Consider the following 14,286-nt stretch of genomic DNA (forward strand, 5'->3'; position numbering starts at 1 on the left):
TTGAACTGCGTTTACATCACGAGGTAATGAGTATGAATAGAGAATTGTGATATCATGCAAATGATGCAAAAGTTATGAAACTTGCTGCTACAGTATATAACTAGCTCCAAGGGAACTATGCAAAATTGTCCAACTCGACTAGCGTAAAACTCCAATGGTATTGAGGTACTCAATGAAGTCAAGTCCAAGCCACAGGGTGCTGTCGCGTAAAAGATACATTGTGAAAGGACCAAAGAGTGTACATCGTACCATCTAGACACGTTTAGGAAAAAGATGAAAGCATGGGTATCATCGCGACTTGCGCCATTCCAAACCAGGAATCCAAGAAATGCAACCACCAAACCGAGAGAGCAGAATGCAAATAAAGAAAGGAGATAATAAATGCCAAGATTAAAACGAGTGTAGGCGCTAAAGAACAATGAATGTGCAGGTATTTAGGTTGCGAGGAATCTAGCCATTATCTTCGGCTAGACTCTCTCGCAGCAGGTTCTCATCTATGCTTTGTGCATGAATTGAAATCGGAGCAGGAGGCGGAGGCCGCAGGCCCATTATCGGACCCTTTTGGTTCACACCTGGGTATCTGAAGCGGAGAGCTAACGGGTCAGGGGGGTTTGGGCGCAGAAGTAGAAGGTGACGAGGTCACAGATGTGTTTGGCGAGTTCGTCGGATCTTGCGAGTCATTGTCTGATGAGACTGCTGCGATGCCCCAGCGACCTAGTACCCAGCCTCCCATGCGGCGACCCAACGTCGAAGCTTTGCGGGGCCCAAGGGTTGCGGTTGAGCTGGTGCTGGTGCTGTCTGTGGATACAACGGACGCTGTGTCGGACTTGGTGTGGTTTCCAGCAGCCATGGAAGCAAGCAAGGACTGGGATTTGTGCTCTGAGCTCGTTGCACGATCGACTGTGATGGCCGGGGCCGAGATCACCGGGGGGTGTTGACAATAGTTCGACACTGGGTGATAAGATGCGCCGAGGAATCCGCATGCCGGGATGCCAGTCGCCCATTCGCTTGTGGCGACTGGTAGGTGTATGAATGTCCATACCAGCAACGGAGACGGAGAGCAAGCTGTCATGGGAAGAAGACCTGCGCAAGGATGAAGGCTGTACATGCATGGTAAAAATGTCATCTTCGGCGGTCGTCAGTGGCTCACCCACAGGCGAGAAGTATGCCGCTGATGGAGATGGTTCGGTTTCCTCTGGGATATCTGGCTCTCTTGTGACATTATCAGTGTTCAAGAAGTCTTGGCGGCCGTAGATATCATCTTCAAGTGCGGATAGGTCGTCGGGTGCATCTTGGTTATCAAAGCCACCGAATGGCCGGAAAGGCATATCAATACCTTTCAGGTTCCGTGCCTGCATCAAAGGCGAAGAGAACACAGTGCTTTCAGGGCTAGTAGGCTGAGAGAAATCAGCGCCACGTTCAACGCGATCAAATATCGATGATGTCCGGAACGCGGACCGAGGAGAGCTTGCCAGCGAGTCCGGAGCATGAGATTGTGATGACCAGCGGCGCGAGGATGAATGGGGTGGGATGGATACAGAGGTTTGCGACAAAATGGTCGACATGGAGGACCCAGATGACTGGGAGCGATGAAGGCCTCTTCGGGGCGACTGTGCCCGTGCCGCAGAGTGCATTGCTACCGGGCTTAACAAAGCAGGGCGACGTTTCTTCACGCGACGGTTCAGCGGTCCTTTCTCCTTCTTTGTAACTGGAGCTGGAGTTGGCGTGTGGAAATGATGATGGATGTGTAATTCCTGAGACACGCGTCGTTCTTCCTTCGCTCGTAGTTCCTCGCTCAGCGTGGTGGAAGGTCTTGGCTGCACATTGTCCTCTTCATCGGCGCCGGCCAGCGGCTGATGAGAGATAACCTGTTCCCGTAGATTCTGTACTTCTTCATTCGAGCTTTGAAGCATGTCACGTAGTTCCATGATTCCAACTTGCAGATTGGCGTTGTCTTGCAATATGTCCTTGACGAAACGAGAGACCACGTTTGTACCACCTGCGTTGCGGCTGAGTTCGGAGGCGGCAGCGGCACCCTTGAGACGCCCCGCTGCATTGTCTAGCTCGCGCTCCACAGCTCTCTTGCGTTCCATGCGTTGGACGAGCTCCGTATGTCGATCTCTCTCCTCGCGGGCCTCTTTCTCGATGCGGTCGACTTGATCATGAAGGTCTCGCAGGGTGCTCTCTGCTTGTTTCCACCGTTGGACGGCCGATTTCTCATCTTCCTGCACTGACACAAGGCTCTCTTGAAGCTTAGACTGCTCGGTCTCCATGAGAGCTAGTTGCGCCTCGAGCTCCGCGGCACGCGTTGCAGCCACTGTCAATCTTCGCAGCTCAGACTCGGTGTTCTCCAAAGTAACTGTTAGGGACTTGACATGGTCGTCGGACTCGGCGACGGCTTGATTCAAATTGTCAAGTTGCTCTAACAAACTGCGATTCTCTTCAATGATGCGAGCATTTTCAGCTTGAACTTGTTGCTTTTCGCGCTCTAGGTCGTCAATGCTGCTGACCAAACGATGACGGTCCTCTTCCGCTTCAGCCATATAACTTTCATGGCGGTGGAGCAAGGCCTGTAGAGCAAAAGTCAGTGATGATGGCTCAAAACATCCTGCCTGGGCAGTATAATCATGAAAGGTAGCCATGACGGACGCCAACACAGTGCGAAAGAATGGGAGATGGATATCGGACGGAAGCCATCTGAATCCAAACGATCTGGGGTGTGCACAAGTATGCAGAATCTGAAGTGGTATAAATGAAAGAACAAGGGAAAGCAAAAGCAATAAGATAGTAATTTCCGAGGAATGATAAACTGATGTATCAACATGCATGCTTCAGCCAGCCTAGGGAACAGCTTGGCGTTTGACCATACCCAACCAACAGCGACATCATTTCGGGCAGCGAAGATCGAAAAAGACACGTACCTGACCTAACCTCGCAGCAGTCTCCAGGTCTTTCTCTAAGCCCTCAAGAGCTACATTGTTATGCTCGAGCAAAGCGCAGTCATTGCGGCCACAGCAGCAACGCAGGGTGGTGGAAGCGCTTGAATGGGTAGGAATGCTGAGATGTTCAGCGCTATGTGGAGGATCCATACTAAGAATGTGGCCCCTTTGGGGAGCTGAGTGTGGAGAGAGGCCTGATCATCAGAGAACTCTGCAGCTTCGAGGTATCAGACTTACTACCACTCCATTTGATGTGAGAAAGCGGAGATCCCGAGGCCAACCCTGGAAATTCAGCCGATGAGATAAGCCCCCAGGTGTTCGAGGCCTTACCGCTTTGATATTGCTGGGTCTCACCGCCTCTAAGTATAGAATGGAGCTGACGTCACAAAGAATTATATACAACTGCTAGTTAGTAGTAGGATCTACGCCAGGAAGTCAAAGGTGTTTTATTATTAAGTTAAGAGGGTATTAAGTGAAAGCAAAGATACCATCAAATTTAAATAAAATCAGAAGTTAAGAACTCAAGTCACTCTTAAAGATTCAAAAGTAATGCCCAAAGGGGACTGATCATTCTGGCTAAGAGATACGTAGAAGGTAATTTGACAAAAACAGAGAGTCATGAAAAGTATCAAGATGAACAAGAAGCCCAAACTAACATCTGAGATTGTTAGGTCCCTCCAGAAAAAGGAACATAGAAGAAAAGAGGGAAAAAAGGGGTCAAACAAAGACCCTAACCCAGCGCCAGTCAAAGCAGAATATCATCCCGAACATTAATGAACGCCCCAGCGCCGCCGTCTTCACTGATCTCGTTAACCAGCACTTCAGTTTGCTGGTATAGCCTTTCCAGCGCAGCAGCAGATGATTTGCCTAACGAGACTACACAGCATCATGTTAGCATTGTTCCTTGCAAGTAGAAACAGAAACAAAGAAGAATAAATAAATCAAGCGACATACCAAGAATAGCCGAATTCAACTCCTCAGCCACAGCCACCCGCCCCTCGGCATCGAGGTAATGGCCATGCACAGACCGCTTCGGATCGGGATACGCCACCAGCGAGAAGATATCATCCAGCAGTTTCTTATCACCGCCGTTCTCGTCATTGGGGTAATCAGCACGCAGCTGCTGGCCATACTGTACTGCCTCTGTGAGGAGCTGGTTGAACTGCGCGACGACCTCGGGCTCTTCGGTGTCCATACCGTCCGCGACCCAGGCGTCGCCATCCCCGTCGTCGAGCTCCATCTCCTGATCGAAGACGGCGTGCTCGTGCGAGTTGGAGGATGTCGAGCGGCGGCGCTTCGCGGCAGTTGCCACGGAGAGTTCGTTGGACCGCCGCATCATTTCGAGGAATTTGCGGCAGCGCAGTTTGAAGTGGATTTCTGGGTGATCTTCTAGGACGTTCGAGTAATACGCTTTCGTGTGCTTGAGGGCCTTGTCGATATCGCCATCTAGGATTGCGGAGCGGATTTCTATGGGCTGTCAGTGGGGGCTTGGCACTGGGAGGAATGTGGAGGTGTAGACTTACTGTTCCGGTTGACGGCTTCGCGGTCTTCCTCGACCTCGTATTTCTTCAGTGGCTCGTTGCGGCCGTTCTGCAGGGCTAGTGTTTCGGTGGCCACCTCTTCTGCGAATGCACGGGCTGTTTCTACGTAGCCGTCATGGGCGAGGAACTGTGCGACTAACTCTTGCATAAGTGTCGACTCGTCCAACGGTGGTTGAAGACCAGCAGTGGATGTTTCGTTAATCTCTGATAGAACGTTGAATCTCTCTTGCTGGTGGGAATTAGCTTGACAACTTCAAGTATATAATGGAAAAGTACACACCTTGACCATGCCGTCTATATCAAAAACGAAAGGCTCCTGTCCAAAGTTCGTCTTGAGATGTACTGGCGGTAGTTTCTTCATTCCGACAGATGGGAAAAGGTTAGTATTGTGCAGATCGTGAAACGCATTTCCTGGCAAAATTAGCCTAACATATCCCCATTACAATCCACACAAAAAAACCTACCCAAGAAGACTCCGTTCTTCGTAAAGAATGCAGACCCCGTAGAGAAATTCACACCACATCCGACTGTATCGCCAGCACCAAAAGTCGGTCCGTATGCTCGACCTTGTCCTTGACTCTCACCAAAGAACGACTTTCCATCATCGCCATGGTAAGCCCATGATTCCGTCTCCCAACCAGGAAGTCTCTCGACGGACGCCTTGGGGCTAGAGAACCCGATACCGATCATGCTAGGAGGGAAAAAGTCAGCATCCACAATTCAAGATCTTCCAAGCAGCTCATTCACATACCCCTCCTTCGGCTTTGACTCAATCTTGACTTCAAAGTAGTAGATCCCGCACTGCGGTGGCATAGGGTGATTCGCGCGCAAGGCGGCAGCTTCATGGTCATGCTTGTGCGTAGGACCAGTGTAGCGCACATCGAAGTTCTCGTTCGACAATTCCAGGCCGGAAAACTTGTCTACGGAGCTCCACTGACTGGGTAGAGGCATGAGGGAATCGGCCGGGGCAGACGGTTCCTTCTCTATGATCTCATATGTCATGCCGCGGTGCGACGGGGCGATGCGGGGAAGGTGAACATTGCTGGAGGAGGCGGAGAGGGGAGGATTGGAGGTTGCGGATGAGGGATCTCGCTGTTGAGCAGCGAGCTTAGCTCGGTGGGCAGTTTCGAGACGGGCGATGTAGCGGGAGTTGCGGAGGTAGGATGGGGTGAGGAAGGCCGGGCTGTCGGTGAGCCCTAGGCCGTGCGGAAACTCGGCCGAGCGTAGAAAGCCGGCATACTTGCGAGACCAGGGAGGAAGTGACTCTGTTGAACCTGTGTTTCTCCAGGCGGAGTTCATGTGCATGTCTGCGGCATCCACGCCGAACGGAGCCCGGTGGACTCGGCTGTCGGACGAGGGGTAGGAAATTGGGTGGGAGTTGAGGAGATGTGAGAAGGAGCTAGAGATTGGAGGTGAAAATGCGTTGCCAGATACTACCGAGGCGTAAGAGGAGCGGCGTTGGATGGATGATATGCTGGGGTACGAAGTCGGAGCTCGAGCTCCACCGGATGGGGGGAAGGGAGCATCGGCCATGATGTTCGCGGGTCGCCCCCCAAATGATGCCACGAAATCAAGGCCACCGTTTCTGCGCTCTCGTTTGTTCGCTTTTTGGCTTTGGGGGTCCACAATCCGGATTTCGTTTGGGGAACTTGCGCTACTAAGTGGAGGGGTTCTGCAAGTGCGTGGTAGTAAGCATTAGCCATTGTAGTGAAGTATGTGGAGATAACGAGTTGCCAGTGCGTGGTAGTCGAAGTTACGGGGGTAGAGTGCGTGGAGTTAACGAGTGCTTGTGATACAAAAGTGCGTGGAAAGTCCGAGTTATGTGAAAGATGCGTGGACACTCACAGCAGAGGTGCGTGACGTTGCGTGACAGGTCCGAAAGCAGCAGATCTTACCACGTCGCAACCTCACTATTCTATTCAAAAAGAAATACAAAGCCGTCACATCCGAGATTCTAAAATATTAAAAAAGACGTGTAGAGCCTAGTTAGCGAAATAGCTAGATCTTGGGAATCACGAATCGCTTTTTATGCATAGATTGCGGGGAAAAGGGAATCCGGATGTTGTAAGGAGAAGGAAAAGTGGGGAGACACTAATCTAGTCACGAGCTGATGCGGACTTGGACATTAACGCTCGGCTACTGTGCTACTAGGAGTCGGGCAGACAAGGACTTTGTTCGAATGTATACTTCCAAGTACTAAGGTACCTAGAGACCCAAGTATATAGCCATATACTATGGATAGCGACAACTGGAGCAAAATTAACTGCGTTATGTTCCCAGACCAAAGATCTTCGAACAGAAGATAAAAACATAGCTGATACCCAGCAAAAAAGAAGAAGAAAAAGGGCTATAATACAGTACACACATACCGAGTGAAATAAGCCAGATCCCCGGCTACAACCCCGTGCACATAAAAAATAATAATAAGCCCATTAGCCATAAACAGTTCCTTCCAACGCCAAACCCAGACCCGACATAGAACCCAGAGAAACAAAGAAACAAAGAAAAGACAAAAGACACGCAAAATCTATAAGTACAACACGAGAACCCCCATCCGACATCGTCACAGTCATACTCAAGCTGTCATAGCAATGGCCGGCGACGAGGGCTCAACAAGATGAGAAGCAGGGGTGATATCGCCATCCCCGGAATTACTCTTCTCACTAGGCACAGCACTGCTGCCATTGGCCGTGTCAGTGCCGGGAGCATGAAGCGTAGGCTTTGTATCACTATCACCACTTTCCATCGCGGCAACCTTGCCATCGACCGAGTTGTCGGACTTGGATATACCCGGTGTGCGCCAGGCGGGGAGTTGCCACATAACACCGGTGAAGCTGCGTAGTTGTAGGGGCTTGCGTTCCCATTTGCGACACGCGGCTCCGGTGCGATCTAGCGCGCGCAGACCGGCGTTGATGGCTCCGGTGTTGGCTTTTGGTCCCAGACGCTGTCCAGCTGGGATTTTTGTGGTCTCACCTTCATCACTAAAATAGATGATATGTTAGTTTTTGCTCTTTCTTTCCCCCTAGCGTTGTGGTGCTGTATTGAAGGGTGTGGTAGGTTTGCTTACAGTCTGGGCTTCTTCTTGGGGCCAGGGCGTCCCCGTGACTTTGCAGTAGGGTCGGTTTGTTCTTTTGCTCTTTTGTTGCCTGGCTTGGGACCCGGAACACCCTTCCGACGCGGTGTATCGTCTGCGGTCGCCCCTGTGGCGGGTGTAGAAATGGCATCGGCGTCGGAGCCATTGTCGGCCGAAGATGGGCGGACGGTAGGGAGCTCGGTGGACGAAGCTGGCGAGGAGTTGTCATTGGATTTGATGGTATTATTTTGACCCTTGATCTTTGGGCTGGCGAACTGCTGGAGAGTATCCCCAGACAGCTTAAGAACCACCATCAAGGAGTTGGAGGAATTCTTAGCTCCACGGGAGCGACCATTTGGAGTGGCGGCGGGCATGATGTGATGATGGGGGGGATGAGACGGGATTTGCGCGAGGGTACCGGATATGGTTGAGGGGAATAATTCTGGTGACGGAAGTGTAGGCAATTCACCGTGACGTGGTGTGTGTTTCTACCGCCCTCTTATAGATGTAGAAGAAGTATGTGTAGTTCGATCGCATAGTCCGGAGGATGGAAGATGGAGGAGGGGAAAGGGAAAAGGGAAAAGGACAAGGAAGGGGCGAAGTAAAAAAGGGATCGTGGGCCTCATCGTAGAAAAAACTCATACCATGAAGCACAGGGGATGTGTTGAAGGTGTGGACTTCGGCGTACTGTCATTACCAACTTGGCCCAGCCACTTCGGGAACGGGGTGAGTTTGATACGAGGTTGTGACAATACAATACCGATATATACAGCTTTCTTGTTCTTTTGTACTCGATTTTGATTATTATTCTTTCTATCTAGTATTATATATGGATATATTATATTTCTATATGTGAATGCGAAGATCTTCTATCTTCAAGTTCATCTATTCCCTTCAAATGTTCTCTTAGGCAGAAATTTACCATTCTAAATCTCCAATATAGTAACCCTAACCCGTTGATGGATCTCATTCCACACCCGCTGCATCCCGAAAATACAACTCACTGACCGCATGATGTCTCGAGAGATGCGTCTTTTTTTTTTTTTGGTCTTTTCTTACAAAAAGAGAAAAAAACTCATCTCTTTGAGATCAAGACCCGGTGGACCCATTCTCAACAGATCTGGTGAGAGTATCACGAGTCTTCGTTCTCACAAAGCGACATTACGGGTCGCCACCTCGGAAACTTGACCTTCGATTAGTTCACGGAACCAAAAGAACTGCCAAATTACGCGAAACTGCCAAGGGATCGTCCAGTGAATTCCATACACTTGTCGATTACAAAGAATTCATGGAATACCTTGGAATAGCTTGAAACATGTAAAATATACAAATCTAACCTCTAGTTTCAAGTCTACTGAAATCCAATCAATCGCGCTTACTGTCATCGTCAGCCTTGCGTCGTTCAACCACTTGTGCCACGGCACGTTGCACCTCAGGACTGGACCGCACCCCGCCGAGGATCAGCCCTTCTTTCATGCCCCGTCGGAGCGTCGACACACTTTCACGGTCACCCCGGAAAGGAGCTAGGCCCATCTGCAGCGCCCGCGTCGCTTCCATATCCGTGCCGCGCGTCAACTGGATCAACTCTCCGATCCGCTGAACAGTCTGCGGGGATATCTTATCGCCGCCATTCCCATTCCCAGCAACTTTAGCGGTGGGCGGTGCGACCTGCGAGATGAAAATGTGTAGCATGATGGAGGCGCGGCGGGCTAACGTCAGGATCTGGAAGGGGAGGAGGTAGAATGATTGTTTAGGCAGCCAAGCCTGTAGCGCGACGGGAAGGTATGTAGTAGGCATGAACACCGCCTGGGGATGCGTAATCAAGCCGAGTTCGAGGGTCAGCATCGCGGCGAATGTGTAGAAGCGCCACTAATAACAGTCAGCTTATGCCATTGACACTCTCCCAATGATGATACTGTGTACTCACGTAACGGCCCCAATTCGGCCACCACAGCCAGTTCAGTACAAGCATTGTGACAAACCCGCCGATATATTGCGGGACGATCGACTTGACCAACGAGGTCATCAGGAAGTCGCGCATGGTCTTCTGCTCGCCCCATCCGAGCATATCTGTCCCGAATCGGTCATACGCAAATCGTTTCACCGGGTCCGCCAATGTTTCTTGTGCCTGTTCGAAGGTACAGGAAGTAAGCATCGGACCCACTGTCCAGTCCGAGTTTATCGGGGTGATATTGAGCTGCGAGGCGGCGGAACCGCGACTTGATTGCGCGTTCATCGGCAAATGGTGATACACCTAGGGCTTGGTAGTAATCGCCTGCAAGCTGTACCTGGTAGAAGGTCTCGTAGAGTGTGTAGAGGAGGTAGCTTGTGATCACGAAGATGAAGATACGGCGACGATGACGCTCGAACCGCGGAGTCTGAGGAAGTGGCTTGGGTTCACCGGCGCGTATGGTTATGCCATAGTAGACACTTTGTAGAAATGATGTGGCGTACTGTCATTCATATCAGCTCCCATTCCACGTCTTGTATAGCTCCGTATCGCGCTCCACTCACATTGGGGAGAACAGCCCACCCGAAGAAAGGCAGGAGGGATGACATGGTGAGTAAATCAATTTCACCTGAATAATCCCAACCGTACCATATCACACCAGAAACCAAAAACCAGAAAGATAAACGATAGCTCCCTAAGCGCCACTTGGCGATAACAATCGACCCCAAATAATCCCGGAGGGACCATCTATCGTCCCGTCACCGCCCAAACCCACCGCCTTCCCAAACTGTCATTCCAAAAGCCAAATGAAAAAAAAAAAGTTCTCGACGCCGAAACGAAAAAAAAGAAGCACTCCAATCCCTCCACATCGACACGACAAGCTCCGTGGAGCGCCCAAATTGCCTCCACGATGGCAATTGACGCAATGGAAATCGACAACCTACCGCTGCGCTCAGCCGACACAGATCGCAAGCGCAAATCCAAAAAGGACGCATCTACATCCGCATCACCATCCAAAAAGCGAAAGCAGACCCCATCCTCAAAAGCAACTCCACAAGTCCAAGATTCAAATCCCGAGTCCCCCTTCACCCTCACAACAGCAACCCTCTACCTGCCCCTGTCACCCATCTCCATCTCGCCAACGCACGCGCTGGCCTCGCTGCTGGCCGAGCATCTCTCGCCACTGCTTCTGACCTACTTCCCCCGCTGAAGGGCGTCATCTTGGCTTACTCCAATGCCTCGATTTCCAGCAAGCCGCCGGCAGGTCCACGCTCTTCCTCGGATCTGAACCCGCAGCCGCTCACCCTCGCCACAACGGCGGACGAGTACGGCGTCTTGTACGTCTACCTGACCGCCACGTTCCTGGTGTTCCGGCCGAAGCGCGGACAGACCCTGGACGGATGGGTGAATGTGCAGTCGGAGGGATTCCTCGGCGCTGTTGTGTTCAATTTGTTCTCTGTTGGCGTTGAGCGCAAGCGTCTGCCCTCGAACTGGAAGTGGGTGCCGCCTGGTGAGGAGGCCGAGACGCCGGCTTTGACCGATGACGACTCGGGCTCTGATAAGGATATGGCGGATTTCGACGCCGAGAAGGAGTGTTTCAAGCCTGCTGCGCTTTCTGCGGAGGAGATCGCCATTGATGGCGAGGAGGAGGATGAATCTGCTCACACTGGTTACTTCCAGTCTGTTTCTGGACACCGCGTGAATGGATCTGTGCGCTTCCGTGTTGTTGATGTGGATGTCATTCCCGGTTCTGAGCGGGATCGTGGATTCCTCAGTATTGAGGGAACTATGCTTACTGTTGAGGAGGAGGAGAAGCTCTCTGAGTCTGAGCGTCAGGGACAGTCTTTGCCGCCGTCGTTCTTCTCATCGCCCAAGAAGCTCTCTGGATCTATTCCCGTGATGGATGTCCCGGCCGCGTCGGCGGTGCAGGAGCTCTCGACTGTGGATGTGCATCTTGACCCCAGCCCTAAGAAGGAGAAGAAGGAAAAGAAGGAGAAGAAGGAGAAGAAAGAGAAGAAGGACAAGACCGAGAAAACTGAAAAGACTGAAAAGAAGGAAAAGAAGTCCAAGTCTTCCAAGTCCAAGAAGAGCAAGGACGAATAAATTCGCTCTGTGTACATGTCTGCATGAGCACCGATATCATACATCACTGTTGACTACATCCTGGATGGGCGTTCCGGTTTGCTTGTTCTTATTTTCCGTTTCGAATGTGTATATGTCAATTGAGAGAAAACACTTGATTCCAAACTATTTCCCATATTCATTAACCAACTTCAAGTCCATCATATCCCACTTAGAGCTTAACAGCGAGAACATCCGCACCACCAACAATCTCCTTCTTCCCCGGCATCTTCCCAGCCTTCATCAACTCTGCAGACTTAGCCATAATCGGATCCATCCCCATACTAGCGACTGCCACAATGGTCTCCCCAGCCGTGTAATACGCAACAAATTTAGCCTCCCCCTTCTCCTGCAAAATGACATCATCAAATCCGTTGACTGGATTCCCACAGTACCTCAACTGCGCCCCAAGCGCCGACCAAAACACCGGAATAAACCTCTTAGGTTTGAGTGACGACAGCGGAGAATGCCGCGCATGCGCGATCGCGCGGGCAGCCGCACGACCCGAATTCTGCGCGACGTTCCAGTGCTCAATGCGGACTGGGGAGCCGTCAGCGTCAGCGCCAGGGCCAAAGTAGGGGTATGTTGCGATATCGCCGATGGCGAAGACGGAGTCTTGCAAGCCTGGGACGAGGAAGTGGGTTGTTGTTTTGATGGAGCCGTCTTTTTCAAGAGTGACTGATTTGTTATCACGAAGGAAGTCTGTTGCTGGGCGGACGCCCACGCCTAGGATGACGATGTCGGCTGGGAGGGTTGTTCCGTCTTTTAGGTGGACTGCGCCGACGGTCTGGCTGTCTGACGGGTTGGCTGATGCGTGGCTTACGCTTGCTGAGAGGTGGAATTTGATGCCGGACTTTTCGAGGTTTCCTTGGAAGATGCGGCCGACTTGTGTGCCCATTACGCGTTCCATTGGGGAGGACTCCATGCCGACTATTGTCACGTTGTGGGATTTCGAGAGCGCGTTGCCCACTTCCATACCGATGAAGGAGCTGCCGATTACCACGATGTTTTTCCTGTCTTGTCCGGCGGCTGCGAGGATTGCCTGCACGTTATGGATGGTGCGTAGGGTGAAGACGTTGTTTAGTTCGCCGTTGAAGCCTTGCAGCGGGAGTCTGCGTGGGAGGCCGCCTGTGGCTAGGACTAGTTTGGTGTATGGGACGTTGCGGCCAGATTTAGTGGAGATGGACTTCTGTTCAAAGTCCACGGCTGTCACTTCATCTGTGATGGTTTCTATGGCAGCTTCGGCGTACCACTCTCGTGGCCGCCATTGGATCTTGGCTGGGTCTGAGATTAGGGCTTTGGATAGCTTGGTTCGATCTATGATCAGATCAGGCTCTTGGGAAATGATTGTAATTGCCCCAGGGTACTTGAGCTCGCGGATGGCGTGAATAAGGCCGAGAGTTCCGCTTCCTCTGTTTGGCGTTAGTGTGGGTATCTAATTATCTGAATGAGAGGGAATGAAGAAACATATGCATAGGGAATGAGACAAGGGGTGGCATTCATGCACTGGGGAGCTGGGAATAACACTGTAGCGAGGGTAGCATAGTGAAGCACTTGGAGTGCGCAGCACATCACTTAGAGTGTGCAGCACGGCGAAGCACGGGGAGTGGGCAGCACGGTGAAGCACGGGGAGTGGGCAGCACGGTGAAGCACGGGGAGTGGGAGCAGCGCAGACACTGGGAGAAGCCGTGGAGCATCGTGGAGCCTGTAGAATAGCACCATGGCGCAAGGAAGCCCCGTGAATATCAGGGGAGAAAAATAATAAATAAAAATAAAAAAGTCATCGCCCGGGGGCGATCCGGCAACTCGAGATCTCAGCGGCACTCGAGCTGAGGATGAGCGGGTTCCAAACGAGCGGCTGCGCATTCGTAACCAACTACAACCGCTTGGCCAAAAGCCCACTCACCCATACATTTACACCGTGCAGTTCAATATAACACGCGAAATGGGTATAGTGATGAAGCAGAAAAAAAAAGAAGTTGCAACTTACCCTCCAACAACAACAAGCTTCTCTTCCGGTTGCGACACACTGCATTTCACGACTGGATTGCGCTGTCCTGCTTTGACATCTTCCTCTCTCGCAAGGATGTACACGCCGTCTTCTTTTTCAAAGACTGCGAATTTATTCAGCGCATTGGGAGCTGGAGCATCCTCAACATCCCCAGTGGGGACGTTGTAGCAGGCTGTACATATAGTCTTTAGCTTTTTGTTCTTTTCTTTGTCTTGTATAAACGAAACTTACCTCCATGCCACGGACATGTGAGCCTTCCATCTTCAGTAACAACGCCATTCTTCAACGGTGCTCCGTAATGCGTGCACCGTGTATTGAGGGCATGGACTTTATCGTCCAGCTTGACGAGGAGGACCTTCCCCTCTTCAATGCCTTCGACTTCAGCCTCGATCTTGTCTAGATTTTTGAGGGACGTGAAGGAGGAGATGTCCTTTAGTTTGTATTCTTGGGACATTGTGGATAGATTGCGTATGGATTGGATGGGTTTGAATGGGGATAGGTTGGTAGTAGGTATTGAAGAAGATGAAGTTGAAGAAGAAGAGGTCAAGAGTAAGCTGGATATGCGGGGGGAAGGAATATGGCGTAATGACCAGAGAGAGTTACACCGCCGGGATAGTTGGATGGATGGCCACGTACTTAGTCGGTACATG

General features: G+C 51.3%; 6 protein-coding genes across 6 annotated transcripts; 1 reads left to right on the forward strand and 5 right to left on the reverse strand.

The window, feature by feature from the left end:
- Positions 1-450: 450 nt before the first annotated feature.
- On the reverse strand, positions 451-3,089 carry N7519_006374 (uncharacterized protein; the record flags this gene model as incomplete). The annotated part of the gene is made up of 4 exons (XM_057293150.1): positions 451-580; positions 636-1,017; positions 1,043-2,570; positions 2,922-3,089. The coding sequence occupies 4 exons, from the start codon at positions 3,087-3,089 to the stop codon at positions 451-453; spliced, it is 2,208 nt and encodes a 735-aa protein (XP_057147961.1).
- A 569-nt stretch (positions 3,090-3,658) lies between these two features.
- On the reverse strand, positions 3,659-6,013 carry N7519_006375 (uncharacterized protein; the record flags this gene model as incomplete). Its single annotated transcript, XM_057293151.1, has 6 exons — positions 3,659-3,815; positions 3,894-4,406; positions 4,463-4,709; positions 4,761-4,891; positions 4,945-5,171; positions 5,232-6,013. 6 exons carry the CDS (start codon positions 6,011-6,013, stop codon positions 3,685-3,687), a joined length of 2,031 nt encoding a protein of 676 aa, XP_057147962.1. The 3' UTR covers positions 3,659-3,684.
- Positions 6,014-7,055: 1,042 nt separating this feature from the next.
- Positions 7,056-7,927, reverse strand: N7519_006376 (uncharacterized protein; the record flags this gene model as incomplete). Its single annotated transcript, XM_057293152.1, has 2 exons — positions 7,056-7,461; positions 7,548-7,927. The coding sequence occupies 2 exons, from the start codon at positions 7,925-7,927 to the stop codon at positions 7,056-7,058; spliced, it is 786 nt and encodes a 261-aa protein (XP_057147963.1).
- Positions 7,928-8,918: 991 nt separating this feature from the next.
- N7519_006377 (J domain-containing protein) lies at positions 8,919-10,112 on the reverse strand (the record flags this gene model as incomplete). The annotated part of the gene is made up of 4 exons (XM_057293153.1): positions 8,919-9,422; positions 9,481-9,674; positions 9,718-10,006; positions 10,068-10,112. 4 exons carry the CDS (start codon positions 10,110-10,112, stop codon positions 8,919-8,921), a joined length of 1,032 nt encoding a protein of 343 aa, XP_057147964.1.
- Positions 10,113-10,414: 302 nt separating this feature from the next.
- Positions 10,415-11,607, forward strand: N7519_006378 (DNA-directed RNA polymerase I subunit RPA43; the record flags this gene model as incomplete). Its single annotated transcript, XM_057293154.1, has 2 exons — positions 10,415-10,623; positions 10,755-11,607. The coding sequence occupies 2 exons, from the start codon at positions 10,415-10,417 to the stop codon at positions 11,605-11,607; spliced, it is 1,062 nt and encodes a 353-aa protein (XP_057147965.1).
- Positions 11,608-11,797: 190 nt separating this feature from the next.
- On the reverse strand, positions 11,798-14,285 carry nfr1 (putative AIF-like mitochondrial oxidoreductase (Nfrl); the record flags this gene model as incomplete). Its single annotated transcript, XM_057293155.1, has 3 exons — positions 11,798-13,037; positions 13,616-13,808; positions 13,868-14,285. The coding sequence occupies 3 exons, from the start codon at positions 14,283-14,285 to the stop codon at positions 11,798-11,800; spliced, it is 1,851 nt and encodes a 616-aa protein (XP_057147966.1).
- Position 14,286: the final 1 nt, after the last annotated feature.

The sequence above is a fragment of the Penicillium mononematosum genome (assembly GCF_028829835.1).
Source record: "Penicillium mononematosum strain IBT 11891 chromosome Unknown utg000003l:1.0-8172316.0:1.0-8177699.0, whole genome shotgun sequence".
In the NCBI taxonomy this organism is placed as follows: domain Eukaryota; kingdom Fungi; phylum Ascomycota; class Eurotiomycetes; order Eurotiales; family Aspergillaceae; genus Penicillium; species Penicillium mononematosum.